A 14,338-nucleotide genomic window follows, 5' to 3' on the forward strand; every position below is an offset into this window, starting at 1 on the left:
GAGAAAACCTCCAGCACAACAAACCCAATTAATCCCTAACAAAATCTCTAACCTATTTTTCTTGTAGTAGTTAAATTAGATTCGTAGTTGCACACATAAACAAGTTTTTCCTTTATCTGTACTTGGAGTATTCACACATTATTGTACTGTTGCACTTGGCCCCTTTTAAAGGAATAGTTCAACATTTTGGGAAATACGCTTATTTGCTTTCTGGGCGAGAGTTACATGAGAAGATAGACACCGCTCTCATTAGCTTAGCTAGCTCCGTCCAAAGGTAACAAAATCCGCCTACTAGCATCTCTAAAGCTCACTAATTAACAAATTATATCTTTTCATCTAATCTGTACAAAAACAGCAGGACAGAGCCTGGCTAGCTGTTTCCGTCTGCTTCCAGTCTTTATGCTAGGCTAAGCTAACTGGCTGTAGCTGTATACTATACTACCTACAGACAAGAGAGTGGTATTCATCGTCTCATCCACCTCTTAGCAAAATGTCGAACCATTTCTTTAAATACAATTTGCAGTTGCACACAAATCGTGTAATTCACCAACAAGTATTTTATTTAAGTATTAGCCTCTGCACCATTAGATAAACACCTCTATCTCTACTGGGCGTGTTCACACTCGATGTTACCCTTTAGCTTGGCTCCTTTAAGATTTCCACTCCTGATGTACTGACTAGAGTGTCCTGACCATGCACCCCTGTGTGTGCCATTCCTTTGTGATTGATGATTACACACAACTTCTGTTTATCTCACCAGGGCTCACAGTGCTGTGCTCATGGGCTAAGGAAAGCCTGAAGGAAGGAAAGAGAGGAAAAGAAGTCATTCTTTCCGAGCCACTGAGGCCAGACCCAAGAGCAAGTTGTTTTGGGGGGTAGTCTGCCCGGCATGAGAGACGGCTATTGTCCGAGTTGCTACAGAGGACGGGGGGCTTTTGAGCGTGCACTGGTATGGTGAGGGGGTGAGGGGGAAGAGTGGGAGAGAAATTTGAATTTCTGCTAAACCACGTCACAACAACAGGGATTGTGACAAAGAGACACTTTGATAACTACATGGGCCAAGAATTGAACACCGCTTCTCCATGGTGATTATATGTAATAGGGGCATTAATCATAATAAATCCACCCACTGACATGTTTCTTCAGTGTCTCACTCTGGGAAGATTTTGGTATTAAGAAGAAGAGAAAAGGAAGATGAATACAAAAGGTTAATGAGTTTAGTTTAGTAATGCAACTTGTCATCTCTGCTTGGGGCAATTATAACTAAAGGAAAATGAGGATTCAAGTAAACTTACAGTGCAAAAAATCCCTGTCTTATCCTTTCCGTCTAAAATGTAGTTCTAAAAATCTTAAAACAAGTGAAAGTACAGGGAGATAGGTTCAACCTGTTTCCAATAGAAATTAACTTCTTTCAAAAACTATCAAAGAATGAGGTGGGGTACTTCCTATAGGCAACAAGCTAGAGCTGATATATGTGTTGATTAGCTCTTGTTCTTGTTTGTAATAAATACATGTGCAGTACTTTTACTGTAGAACTGTTTAATAAATACATTTGATTGGTGGCAGAGGTGATTCAGCTGCTCAAGTGTGAGAATTTACTGCTTTTCTTTCTTAAAATAACTGAATATTTTGGGGTATTAGATTGTTGGTTTGAAAAAAAAAAGCAATTTGAAGACGTGACCATTGGGGTCTGGGAAAGTTTTCACTATTTTTTTTATATTTTAAAGACAAAATGAATGATGAATTGAGAAAAAAGCGGCAGATTTACTGATAATGAAAAGCCCTACTTGAAACCATTATAAATTCAGTTTGGGGATTTTATTTTTGGCTGATGGACAAAGTGTTAGCTGTTATTGAAGTTAGCAATTTTAGACATCACTGTTAGCTTTGGTAATTGAAAAAGAAATCCCTATTTATGAGTTAACAAAGGATCTCACTGAGTTTTTTGTATGGACAGATGCAGAATAATGAGTCATGATGCAGGAAGCTGCTACTACCGCCTGCAAACTCATGAACATCCTGCAGATGCACAGACAAGGTCCTGAGAAGACAACTCAAAGAGCAGGAATGTCACGCTGTCTTAGTCATCCCATTCATATCTCTCTGAGGCACATCAGTAAAATCTTCACTGTGTCTTTATCTGCAATGAATCTTTTATCCTGTTCCTCATTTTCCCACCTTTTTTCTCAGTTTTCCATCCCACCCTCTCTCTTGTGGAGGCAGCGGGCTCGAGGCGGAGGGTTTCTGTGGAATGCAGGGTCCTGCTCTGGTCCTGCTCTGGGTCTCGTCCAGTCTGCACTCCAGTGATTTCTACTGTTTGGAGTTTGTGTTTTCCCAGAGAAGCTTCTGGTCTGTCGCCTACCCCCTGTCCTCTTTCTAAAACACACACATACACACAGATGTATTCTGAATGTAAATGTATGTGAGTCCAGTGTACTGGCTGGAAGCCAAAGTCATCATTGAATCAGAAGATATCTGAACTCTAAATCCCAAAATAAACCACAAAATCTGGGAACACGGCACAAAACTTAAAGTCACGGCCACAATGACAGATTTTCAAGAATGTGGGGAGACTGGTCTGGGCAAAAATGGTTAGGTCACTATGGACAGCCAACAAACTATCTTGTAGTGTGTTTGTATTTGAAGACAACCTGTTCTGTCAAACATTATTGATTCTGCAAGTCACGATTTATGTCCCGAACCAATTTAGTAAGAAGTAAGTAGTGTGCCCTCTATGTAGTGAGGCAGAAAGTAAGGTGGAGGTTGGGATGCTGGTTGGCAAGTAGCATGTATGACTGTCATGCAGACGACCAGAAGCAACATTTTTATTTTGTGGTTTTATTCACCATAACTACAATCTTTCCCTAACTTAAAGGAGTAGTTTTATTTTTTTAATTTGGAGATACCCTGTCTGTCTGCCTCAAGTCAATAGCTACTATTGAGGACTATGAGGTAATTGAAAACTGATTGTGCTAATTTTCATACAAAATTACTTTAAATTTGATATCAAACTACTATAGGACACAAGAGGTCTACCATACCAGTGTGGAGTGTAAATGAATAATTTTACATTTTTGGGAAATGTTCTTATTCACTTTCCTGCCAATAGTTAGATGAGGAGATACTACTCTCGTGTCTGTACTGTAAATATGAACCTATAGCGAGCAGCCAGTAAGCTTAGCTTAGCACAAAGACTTGAACCAGGGGGAAACAGCTAGCCTGGCTCTGTCCGAGGATAACAAAATCTGTCTGCCAGCATCTCTAAAGCTCACTAATTAACACTTTATATCTTCTTTGTTTATTCTGTACATAAACCAAAGTGTAAAAATTACAATTTGTATTTTACAGGGCGTTATGCGTCTGACTACTTCTTGGCTGGGACCAGTAACTTCTTGGAGTATCCACTGGTTACCTGCATGCAGAATATCAGAGCTCTTGTCTGGTTTTAGGGTTTTATTATTGCAAAAGTGAGTCTTTTAAAAATCTGATATTTCTGACCACAAGCCAGTTAGATTTAAGACTTTATAGTTTACATTTATCTCTACATTAGAGATATTCAAGTGGCTGTGAGTACACTGCTCCCCACAGGGCAGATGCACACAGAGCAGTAAAGAGATGTTTCTGAGGAGTGGAAGAGCAGACAAAGAGGTGGAAGGGCGGGTCAGATGCTCACATTTCTTTAAAGGGGGGAAATGACCCAGCGGGTGATAAGCCCAATTGCTGCAAATCAGTCATCCTTGGGCCTCGGCTCCTTGTAGGAAGCACGTCAAGTGGTTGGTTTGTCCTGCTGTCTCTGTTTCATCCTGTGCAAGCTTCTCGTGTTTCCCCTGTTGGTGCCCCTGTATGATTTTTTCCTGCCCTTTATTTTTGAGATTGTTGTGCTTATTTTAAGTAAACAGATGTGAAGAGGCAGCTTCCAGGTCTGAGTTTGAGATGGATTGCAGGACTTGTCATCATTGACAAATGGCCAATCTCTGTCTCAGCTGGAATGGGGCTCTCAGGTTGCTGTGTTGGGAACTTCTGCTGACTGTGGAGTGGATATGAAGCAAGCAACATCAAGACACTAAACACTTTGGGGCAGCCGTGGATGTGGCAAAAAAGCTAAAAGGAAACAGTTCTCTTGGTTCTACTGAATAGCCTCCACTTCTTTGCGAGAGGCCACATTCATAAAAATGGATGTGAATTAATTTTGATACCTCTGAGCTGATTTCTCCTGAGTCCTATAGAAAAGAAACTCCTGAGCTAAAGTAGACACATAATTGTTTTGTATCCATTAAGGACACTGCAGGAGGTTTCAGATGAAAGCAAGCCTTTCATAACCTCTCGTCATTTAGAGAGGAAGGATTTCGTTGACCAGAACACAAACAAAGGAAGCTGACTACTGGCCTGCTGTGGACCAGAGGGAAGGTAGCTACCATAAAAGGAGCAGGTCTAGAAGCTCACTGCCAGAGACAAAGTAATGCACAAGACCTTTTATAGCTTCTTGCAGTGCTCCTACGTATCCCTGTTGTATCATAAAATGCTTAAACAAATGCTGTTTGTCAAGTGCCAAAAGGTTCGGAACAGGATTTCCCATGATCGTATCAGACAGTTTCCCTTTGCGAGAAAGAGAAAAAAAAGCTCAGTGCTGAACAGCTCAGATGGGGAGGATGAGGCACAAGGCACGGAAGGAAATACTGTTGATATTGTTCAGGATTGCAAAGCTTTTGTGTTTCATTGTCACTAAAGTGGCTGAGGTAATGGGAGAGTATGGCTCAACAAGTGAGATCGCGTTAATGTAAATGGAATGAGTTCAGGAATTTGGAAAACCCTGGTGATGGCATTAAAGGCCATGAAGCTGAAAACGTATGGCAATAATTTTCTCTCTTTTACACACACACACACACACACACACACACACAGCGTTTCTAAGAACAAAGAAACTAACCCAAATTTCAAAATACTTGAAACAAACAAAAAAAGAGAAAGAATAATTAGCTCATTTGAAATGAAGTGAACATAACTAAACTGATCTGCAGCAGAGAGAGAGACTTCAGCCCATTTCGTGATCATTACCATTTTTTCTGGGATATTTCTAATTCTTTTTTCCTCTTTTTATCCCCTCAAAGTCATTAACAACAACAGAGGCCAGGGGCTGTCTTAAAACCTATACAAAAAAAGATTGTGACAATGTATTCATTAATGAGTAATATGAATAACAAATTGTGATTAGTAGATGTGGAAGTAAATTAGTGGATAGGGTATATTGCCAATAAAATGGTTAAAATAATACATACATTTCTGCTTATTTTTCACCAAAATTATAGAACCCAAAAAGCAGATTTTGCTAAACAAATCTCGTATAAATTTCCGTGCAGTTTCTGCAGTTTTATGAATTACTATTATTACTATTATTAAAGTTACATTATAGTATATTTGTGTGTATTTATATGTATTTTATATGTATAGAACTGTATTCTATATTTACATTTTATTTTATAAAAATGTATTAACGGTTCTCTGATGTTGCCCAAACTCACCGGAAGGAAGTGCAGAGGTCAGCTGACACGACCAAAACAAATATGGCGGCCACGGTAACAACGGTAAACATATCGATGCTTTTTGTGTGTTTTTCCTCGTCTCTCTTGATTTCGCCTGTCGGTTTTAAAGATCACACATTTTATTTTAAAGTGGCCGATTAACTAGTCAAATGTTTGTGGACTATGTTCTGAAATGAGAGCCAAAACGAAACCCGGAAAATAAACGGAAGTGCCTGCCTCTCGTTTGAACCTAAACATCCGCTTCTGGAACGCGTGTGTTTACCATGTTAGCTCGTCGTTTCAGCCGAACAAATATGAGGAAAACATGAAAAGTAATGTTGTCGTCCTTTCAACGGGGCGAGGAATGGTGTAGCTACTGTTTGGCTGGACTCAAAGGACAAGCTAACGGTGGCAACAAGATGTAACTTAACGCTAGCTAACGTCTGAATATCTCCCCCAGAGCAAATAAACAAGACATGGACTTTGCCGTGGAGACAACCTGAGAGCACCGAGAGGTAAACATCGATACGTTAAAGATACATTATCATGGGTTTGGTGAACTTTGTAATCTCCACTGTGGGAAAATGCCTGGACGCCGTCTGCTTACTGCTGGACCTGAATTTTCTCATCGTCCACACCGTGGTGCGGACTCTCCTGGCGGTTATCACCTTCATAAACAGCCTGCCCACCCTCCTCCTCAACTCAGTGCTGGAGTTGGGAAACATACTCGTGTGTTGCTTGATGTCCATGGCAGAGGCGACGTCAGACGCAGCCCACGGTACTGTCACCATGCTGGGGAGCTTGGGGCTGGCTCTGGAGGGGCTTCTAGAGAGCCTGAAGATGGTGGGTTACCTGTCCATGCACTTCCTGCTTCGTGGGAAGGAGCACCTGTGTCGAGGTCTGCTGTCAGTGCTGGAGGGGTGTGGCATCGCCGTCAGCCTGGTGGTCTATTTCACCAACACAGTGGTTAACTTTGCACTCATTGCCGCCCAGAACATTTACTTGGCGGCGGTCAGTGTGTGGCAGACTGTCTCCAGCCCGCTGCAGAAGGTGCTGGAGCTCACGCTGACCTCCTTCACCTTTCTATACAGCAGCCTGGTTGGGACTTCGGCTTTCCTGTGGTCACCCTGTAAACTGGTGTTGGACTTTCTGGTCTCGCTAGTACATATGTTTATCAGCATCTTCATATTGAACATCTATGGCCTCCTGCTCACTGTCATTATTGCTCTAACTACCACCGCCTACCTGAACCCAGAGCTGACACGACAGGCTGCTTTTCGAGTTGTGGATTACATTAACTCTTTTCCTGCCCTGCGCAGACTTCATCTGGTTCTCCACCGCCTCAATTCAGCCTTACAGAGCACCCCACATTTTGTACATGGCGCCATGCAGCGCCTGCCAAGGATACTCCAGCACCTCTACCTGTTAGAGAGAAGACTTTGGCAGCAGCTGTCTCGTCTCAGCAGCCAGCTCGGTCTGGCTCTGAGGACACAGCTCCACAGGGACAACAACAACAGAGTACGAGGCGATGGCGACCCCGGAGAGGAGAGGCGGGACCCGCCAGATGGAAGAGCAGGAGATGGAGCCCACCAGGAGGTGCTGGATGTAGTTTTCCCCTCATCAAGCACAGACAGACCACTAAAGAAGCAGTCGTCTTCAGTCAAAGACAGAAAAGCTCTACCTGCTGAGAACCTGCTGACTCTACTGAAGGAGCAGGAGGACAGGAAGAAGTGTGTGATCTGTCAGGACTGTAACAAGACAGTGGTGCTGCTGCCGTGCAGGCATCTCTGCCTGTGTAGAGACTGTACGAACATCCTGTTGAGGCAGCCCATCTACCAGCAGAACTGTCCGCTCTGTCGGCACATGATCCTCAGCACTATGGACGTGTATGTATGAGGGACCAATGAAAGTGGATCTGTGGGCGTCTAACCACACGAAACAGCCCATCAGTATCCATACTTTAAGTTTTACCACCACTGAAATGATGTTGTATGACGTATGTTTTTACTAAGTGGTGTTACAGGACACACATCTGATAATATTCTAAATTTTTCTTGCTGTCAAAAACTCCCTTAAATGACAACGCGGTAGTCCATCTCTTAATACTTTCTTCTTTGCTTGTCTACCCTGACGGTGGCCTCAAGCCTATTCATTTCTACTGAAGCTGTAAATGTTTAAAAACGGCTCACAGATATGTTGTTCTATTTCTTTTTCTTTAATGAAACAACTGGGCTCTGTGGTTTTTAACAAATGTTTACTCAAACTGGAGTAAACATTTGCAGGTGTAAGGTGTAAATGGGCTTTGACTACTCAAACAATTCTTGTCTTGAACTTGGTTCTGGATTTATGGGATTTATTGACAATTAAAAATATCGAGAATATCACCAGACTTGTCTTATAAAATGTGGTTTCAGATCTGTGCACCTTTTTGACAACTGAAAACAAATACTAAAACGTGCTGTATCCCAATTCCATACTACACACTAACTGTGTACAGTATGTACTATATACTAATCTTTATAGTATACTGTTTTTGCAGTTAGTATACAAGAAATCAACTTGCATAACAGTTTCAACCAACAGCTGAATCAAACTACAACATTAAAATGCCACTATCACCACCATCCACAATTAGTTTTTTATTTTTTCCAGTTGTGAGCAGCTCCACACTCAAAAATCAGGGTTTTTTGTTGTTGTTGCTTTTCTAGTATGAACACACGACACACTCAAATCCCGCGTAAAATTAGTCTGTAGTATGGATTTGGGACACAGACACAGTCTCTGTTTTGGAACTAAGATGTTTAGATATTCCAGTATTGCCACGTTGAGTCTCAGGTCTCGTAGCCATGGTAACCCGTCAGTGCCCTCCCTGATGCTGAAATGTTTACCACCGCTCATGTCTTAAAACGTTGTGCTTTCAGTGGGCCCAGCTGTGAAGAAGTAAAACGGACACTGTGCTTTTATTGCATGAGTATACAAATGATTCCACACATGCTGTATGTATGAACGCTGTGTGTAAAACAGTGTATTATTCCAAGCAGCACCACAACGTTTTGTCCTGTTGTGAAAGCTTTAAGCATTTAAATGTAATGTTTTTTTCTGTAAAAGATGACCACTTCTCACAGAGCTGTGGAAAGAGTAAAAAAGGATTTCTGTATTTAAGGAAAGTGATTTATAATTTTCCAGTCAGGCCTGAGAAAATACAGCTTTATTCCATGTAATTGTTCTATTGATAGGGCTTATTCCAGTCTTCCATCAGAGCCATGTTACAGTCACCACCAGCACATAATCCATAAAAGGTTTTCCCTTTCCTTTGTCATTGTAATAAAACATAGATTTCTGTTGTATAAAAGGACCATAAACTAATAAGGATTTACAATTTCATTTTGCCTTTTGTTTCTCGTTTGTTGCTGTTGAAGCTGAAGTGTTGATATTGATCTGTGTTTAAAGTTTACAGGGCAATATTGTGACACCACGTCATGTATTGTCATTGATGGTGGGTGGTGTGGAATCATATCTGTCATATGCCCTCATTTGCTTTTTGAAACATTGTTTTGTTTTTTTCCTGAAAGCAGTTTGTTTAATTTGAAGATATTTGATTGATTTGCATTGTTTTGTGACTGGAGCTATGTAATACCTGATTACTGACATGATGTTCCCTATTACATTACACAGATATCATTAATGAAAGTGGTCTGAATGTCAGTTTTTTGATAAGGTTGTAAATGGTTTCTAGAGACTAGACTGTAGTCATTATAGACTACTCCTCTAAACCGTCATCTGTTGCTACCTGCAGTTTGTATGACACAGTGTGGGACAATGTGATTTGAAGACATGAATGTAACTCGTTTTTTTTTTTAAAATGCTATGGTTGCCACATAACTGGCAAGTCTTCTGTTCATAATAAAACAATCAATGAAACGGTCTCTTATGATCTTCTTCATCGGTCCAACACATAACGCTTGTAAATGTTGTCACAGCCAAACTTAGACTGCAACAAAAACAGGAGACACATGGGTATATAAGAAAACAAGAAAATACTTGCATTTGAGAAGCTGAAACCACCTTACAGAATTACTTAATTGATTATCAAATTAGTTTCCTATTAATAGAATAATTGTTTCAACTCTAAAATGTATTTGCACCAAAGTAGTAGAAAATAGTACAAACAAATAGGTGGGTAAAATCTGTAGTGTAGCTCAGCTAATTTAGGAAAAATATAAATCATAGTTTCAAAAAACAAATCCACATAAATGTGTTTAGGAGCAAAAGCAGAAACACAAATAGGATTACAAACTGCGCAGGACACACCTCCAGCCAGTCTGACCAGTCACAGTCAGTTGAAACATGGCCAACATCAGGCCCAGGTGTGTCCCATGCTGCTGAATGTGCTGCCTTCACGTGCAGCCCAGAAAAAACAGACAGAGCAGCAAGCAGGGACGCCCATCACAAAAGGCCTTTTTTTGACATGTCACAGAAGGTAAGACAAAGGTGTAAATGACAGTGAATGACAGGTGAATTCCATTTAGCTGCTTCAGTTTCACTGTGCTGGTCACGACTCACTGAGACACACCTGTGCTTTTCCTGCTATGACAAGTCAAAATGTCTGCTGTGAAAAAGACCCAGGCAGAAGTCATCACATTTCCATCATACATTCCTACCAACGTAGTTCACTAAAACTCACATATTTTAAGCTTTGGCCTCTGTATCTTTTTCTCAAATTTGGTTTTAATGATTTCACCATGTGTTCATGACGTCCACACAGCCGGCAGTAAGCTCCAGGGGCTGTCATATGGAGAGGATGATGCAGATTTTTACAACTGGGATACAGTAGGAAGTATTTTCCATGGGGGGCTGGACACACAAGATTACAGATTCCTTTTCGCTTGTTGACGCTGTATCTGAAACGAGAGATAATGCTACTGCTGAGTCCAGATATAGTTCATTTTTCATGTCTTGCATCCGTGAAGATGAAGGGAGTGTTTGGGGGCTGCAGAAGGGTTGCAGGGTCAGAGGAGTGGGCCCCTAATGGTCTTATGGGACCACTTCCACCACCATATGACAATTCACCAGAGCCTTGTGGTCTACAGCTTCATTCCCGTTCCCAATGTCTTCTCTAAAAATATCCCCAGCTCCAAACCAGACATTTACTGATATAAATGATATTAATCCACAATATATTGTATTTTAGTGAATTTTTGTAGTCATAGTGAGATCTGAAAGGATAGGAGACATGACATCTTATCATCTTTATAACTGAGAGGTGTGCGCTGGTTTCTACTGGATGACCACAAACTTAAACACTCTGTCTGAGATCAGAAAACAAATCCAGGGGTTGTTTATTGTCTCCTGACCCACAAGCCCAGCCTCAGCAGTGTTTATGTGTTACTTGTGAATGAGGATGGCGTTAACAGAGGAGAGGAAGTTTAATGTCAGGGGAAGAGCAGGGAGGAGTAAACCAAGGAGAGCTTTATACTCCAGGGATTCGACCTCTTCCTTCTGACCCTCGGTGGTCCTGGTCGGTAGCAGTGTGGGAAAATATCAGACTCAAGTGCACTCTTCCCCGCCTCACTCAGGCTCTATTTTTTTCTGTTTATGGTCACTGTCTCCGTCTCTTACTCTGGCTCTTTATTTCTCTAAATTGTGTGCTTTAATCTTGGTGTCTTAGTGAGTGGGAAAACCTCTTCAAAGCCCCACAGGGTTCAAGCCGTCATAACAGTGAGCATCTACGCAGCTAAAATGTCAAAGGTGGTGAATTTATAGCAGCTAAAAAAAGTCTGAGAGTCAACCCTGACCTCTGACCTCCCTATGGGGGCTCACGGACAATAAGAGAATTTCCTTGCATAGATGAGCTATACAGTAATGTAACTATTTCTGATACTGGCCAGCCTGACATGACGTGCCATAGCCCTCCTAATACAAATACAAAATACAACAGTTCAAAAACAAATAAACATTTAATAGATAGAAGACAAAATCTGGAGATTAACATAAAATAAGACAAAACAGAGAGAGAGCAGTGTCATTGAAGAAGAAGAGACGGGCAGCTCATTAGCCCTGGCCTCCACCCAAACCTGACACAACTGTAATTAAGAGGTTTGTTGTAATTAATCCAGATAATCCTGATGGCCTTGAATACATGCAGTGAGTGATGTATGGGCCACGCTGAGATTAAAGCTGGTGAATCCTGAAGTAGGAAGCTGGATGATAGCCATCAGGTCAGAGGACTCATTATAGGAGCCCCCAGCGCTCCTTGAACTTTCACCTTCGGACAGTTCATACACAAAAAGAAGGACGACGAGGCCTGAAGGAGTTCTTAAAAACCACTCAAACAGATGAACTGCCATTTAAAAAAATGTGCCTATAAGCAATATTCAGACCCTTGTAAGTTTTCATGTTTTATTGTTTTATTACTATTTATATCTTTGAATCAAAGGGGATTTAATGAGCCTTATAGGACAATAGGACACATCTAAATCATCACTGGTTCAGCCACTTGGTTTTAGAAGTCACATAATTAGTTAAATTGACATCACCTGTATCTAGTTAAGGGGTTTAAGTTGATTGTAGTATAAATACACCTGTATTTGGAACTTTTGGCGAGTCAGTATCGTGGCATAATGTGCACTATGAAATTAATACTTTTTATAGGTAATGTTTCACTAAGGAAAAAATGAAAAATAAAGCCAGTAAAAATGACAAACATAACTCTGTTGACAGCTCATTTAAGTAAGAGTTTGAGAGAGAACAGCGAATTCAATACTTTCCAGAGGCTGAACTGTGCATCTTTTCTTTTTAGACATCTTCAGATTACTTTACAAGGGAAACAAGGTTTAAAGTAAACTTCAGTGGAATTTCTTCCTGATTGTGCCGCATAACTGTATCTGTTCAATATTTCATCTTCAAAAATCTTTTAAAAATCTTAAATACAATTAAATATATACAATACAAAGCCCTTATAAAGTCTTAGTTGAGTACTTGTGTTTTCTTACTTACTTTTTTACTCTTCCTCCTTAAGAATGTGGGAAACGAGGCTATGGGAATACCCATAAAGGGACAAATTAATGAGAATATCTTGAAGTTTAAACGCATATAAAATAGTCCTCAACATGTAATCCAGAGTCATAGTTGTAGCTGTTATCAGTGGAGAATCTCTCACACCTCAGTGGCTGTATCAAGTTATTCTTATTATGGCCTGATCTGCAGACAGTTAAAAACTCCTTTTAGTATTCACAGATTTTCAAAGTGTCTTAATGTTGCACCAGCTTTCATACATTTATAATGAACAGAGAAGAGCACAGGGTGGATAGTTGAAATCTACTCATTAATCTGTCTACTGTATGTCTGAGGTGCTTCACAAATGTGGTTTTATTTTATCAAAAGAATCCCTCTGTGGAACTTAAGTGCCCATACTTTGACAGTTAAGGCCTTCATATATCAGTTATTCATTTATAATTTAAAAATATTTAATTGCCTTTCATTTCTTTTTCTATCTTTCAAGTTGTAAATTCTGTTAAAGGAAGAGCCCCTTTGTGACATAATGGGAAGTATCTACTGGAGCAGGTGTTGAACCAATACAATCCTGATGTACAATTCCTGTGTCAGTTCTTTTGAACAGCAGAGCGACTGTTGCCCACATCATAAAGGCACCTCAGGACTCAGAGACTGTTGATACAGCTGGTTGAAATGATTGGTCCGGCCCAGATCATCTGAAGCACAAAGTGATGATACTGTCCTATGCAGATGTTCCCTGCCGACAGTGTTTTAGCTGCTGAACAGTGATACAACACTGCCCCCTGCTGGACAAAGTAGTACCTCCAGCTACAGCTGAACTTTGATGAAGCCAAATCACTGAGAAAAATGACTCGATTTTTATTGGTGATTCTGTTATGTGTTTTAGATTAAATGTCTTTTAAAATTGTTTATAAACTAATTAAAAATATCCAGGGATTTAATGTTTGTCCACAAGAATCCCTGTTTGACATTTTGGGAAATAGGCCTGAGAAGATCAATACCATCTTCATGGTTGTCCCTTAAAATATAGCTAAATGTAAAGGCACCACCAGCATCCGGTTAGCTTAGTTTAGCACAAAAACGGGAAAGAGGGGGGAGCCGCTAGTCTGGCTCTGTCCAAAAGTAACAAAATTCGCCTATCAGCTCCTCAAATAACCACAAATTAACAGGTTATATCTCGCTTGTTTGACCCACACAAAAACTTAAGTGTTAAAGCGATAAATAGCAGTGGAAAGCTGTGACTTCCTGGAGCCTCCACTGGTTGCCTGGCAACCTCACGTTGACGACAAGATTGTAGAAATGTCTACTTTGGGTATAAATATTTAAGTATTTCTTTACAGCCTTTAAAAAATCATTTAGATGCATAAAACGTACAGAGAATATAACCTAAGTTAAATTAATTAATAAAATGAGAAAAAATAACAGTTTTACCGTAATTTTTGGTGGCTAGTCAAATAAATCTTACAGTGAATTTTGAGCTCAGTATTTTCTAAAATCCTCGCTATTGCCGTGCCTTCTATACAGCGTATGCACACACTCTTGTCTATCATATGGTCTCCCTATTTTAACTGCATTGTATCTTTATCAACGCTTTAATCCACAAGTAAAACTCTTGCCCTCACTCTCCTTTTACCAAACAGACACACGTCCACCAATGAGAGCGCTGTATTTCAGGGTGACGTCACCGTCTGCTTGGCCAGCAGCTTCAAGCAGTTAGGCAACGATTTACAGACAGTAAACTAATGGAAATAACTTATTGATGCCAGGGGAAGATTGATTAACTCCCTGCTTCTCTCATTCTACCC

At 40.5% G+C, this 14,338-nt stretch overlaps 1 protein-coding gene across 1 annotated transcript; it reads left to right on the forward strand.

Moving 5' to 3' along the window:
- The first annotated feature begins 6,065 nt into the window (after nucleotides 1-6,065).
- On the forward strand, nucleotides 6,066-7,415 carry rnf26 (ring finger protein 26). The gene has a single exon (XM_070906584.1). It carries the CDS (start codon nucleotides 6,066-6,068, stop codon nucleotides 7,413-7,415), a length of 1,350 nt encoding a protein of 449 aa, XP_070762685.1.
- Nucleotides 7,416-14,338: the final 6,923 nt, after the last annotated feature.

The sequence above is a fragment of the Enoplosus armatus genome, chromosome 5, assembly GCF_043641665.1.
Source record: "Enoplosus armatus isolate fEnoArm2 chromosome 5, fEnoArm2.hap1, whole genome shotgun sequence".
Taxonomy (NCBI): Eukaryota; Metazoa; Chordata; class Actinopteri; order Centrarchiformes; family Enoplosidae; genus Enoplosus; species Enoplosus armatus.

Coding starts and splice junctions, on each gene's coding strand:
- rnf26 (XM_070906584.1), top strand. CDS start 6,066: ATGGGTTTGGTGAACTTTGTAATCTCCACTGTGGGAAAATGCCTGGAC.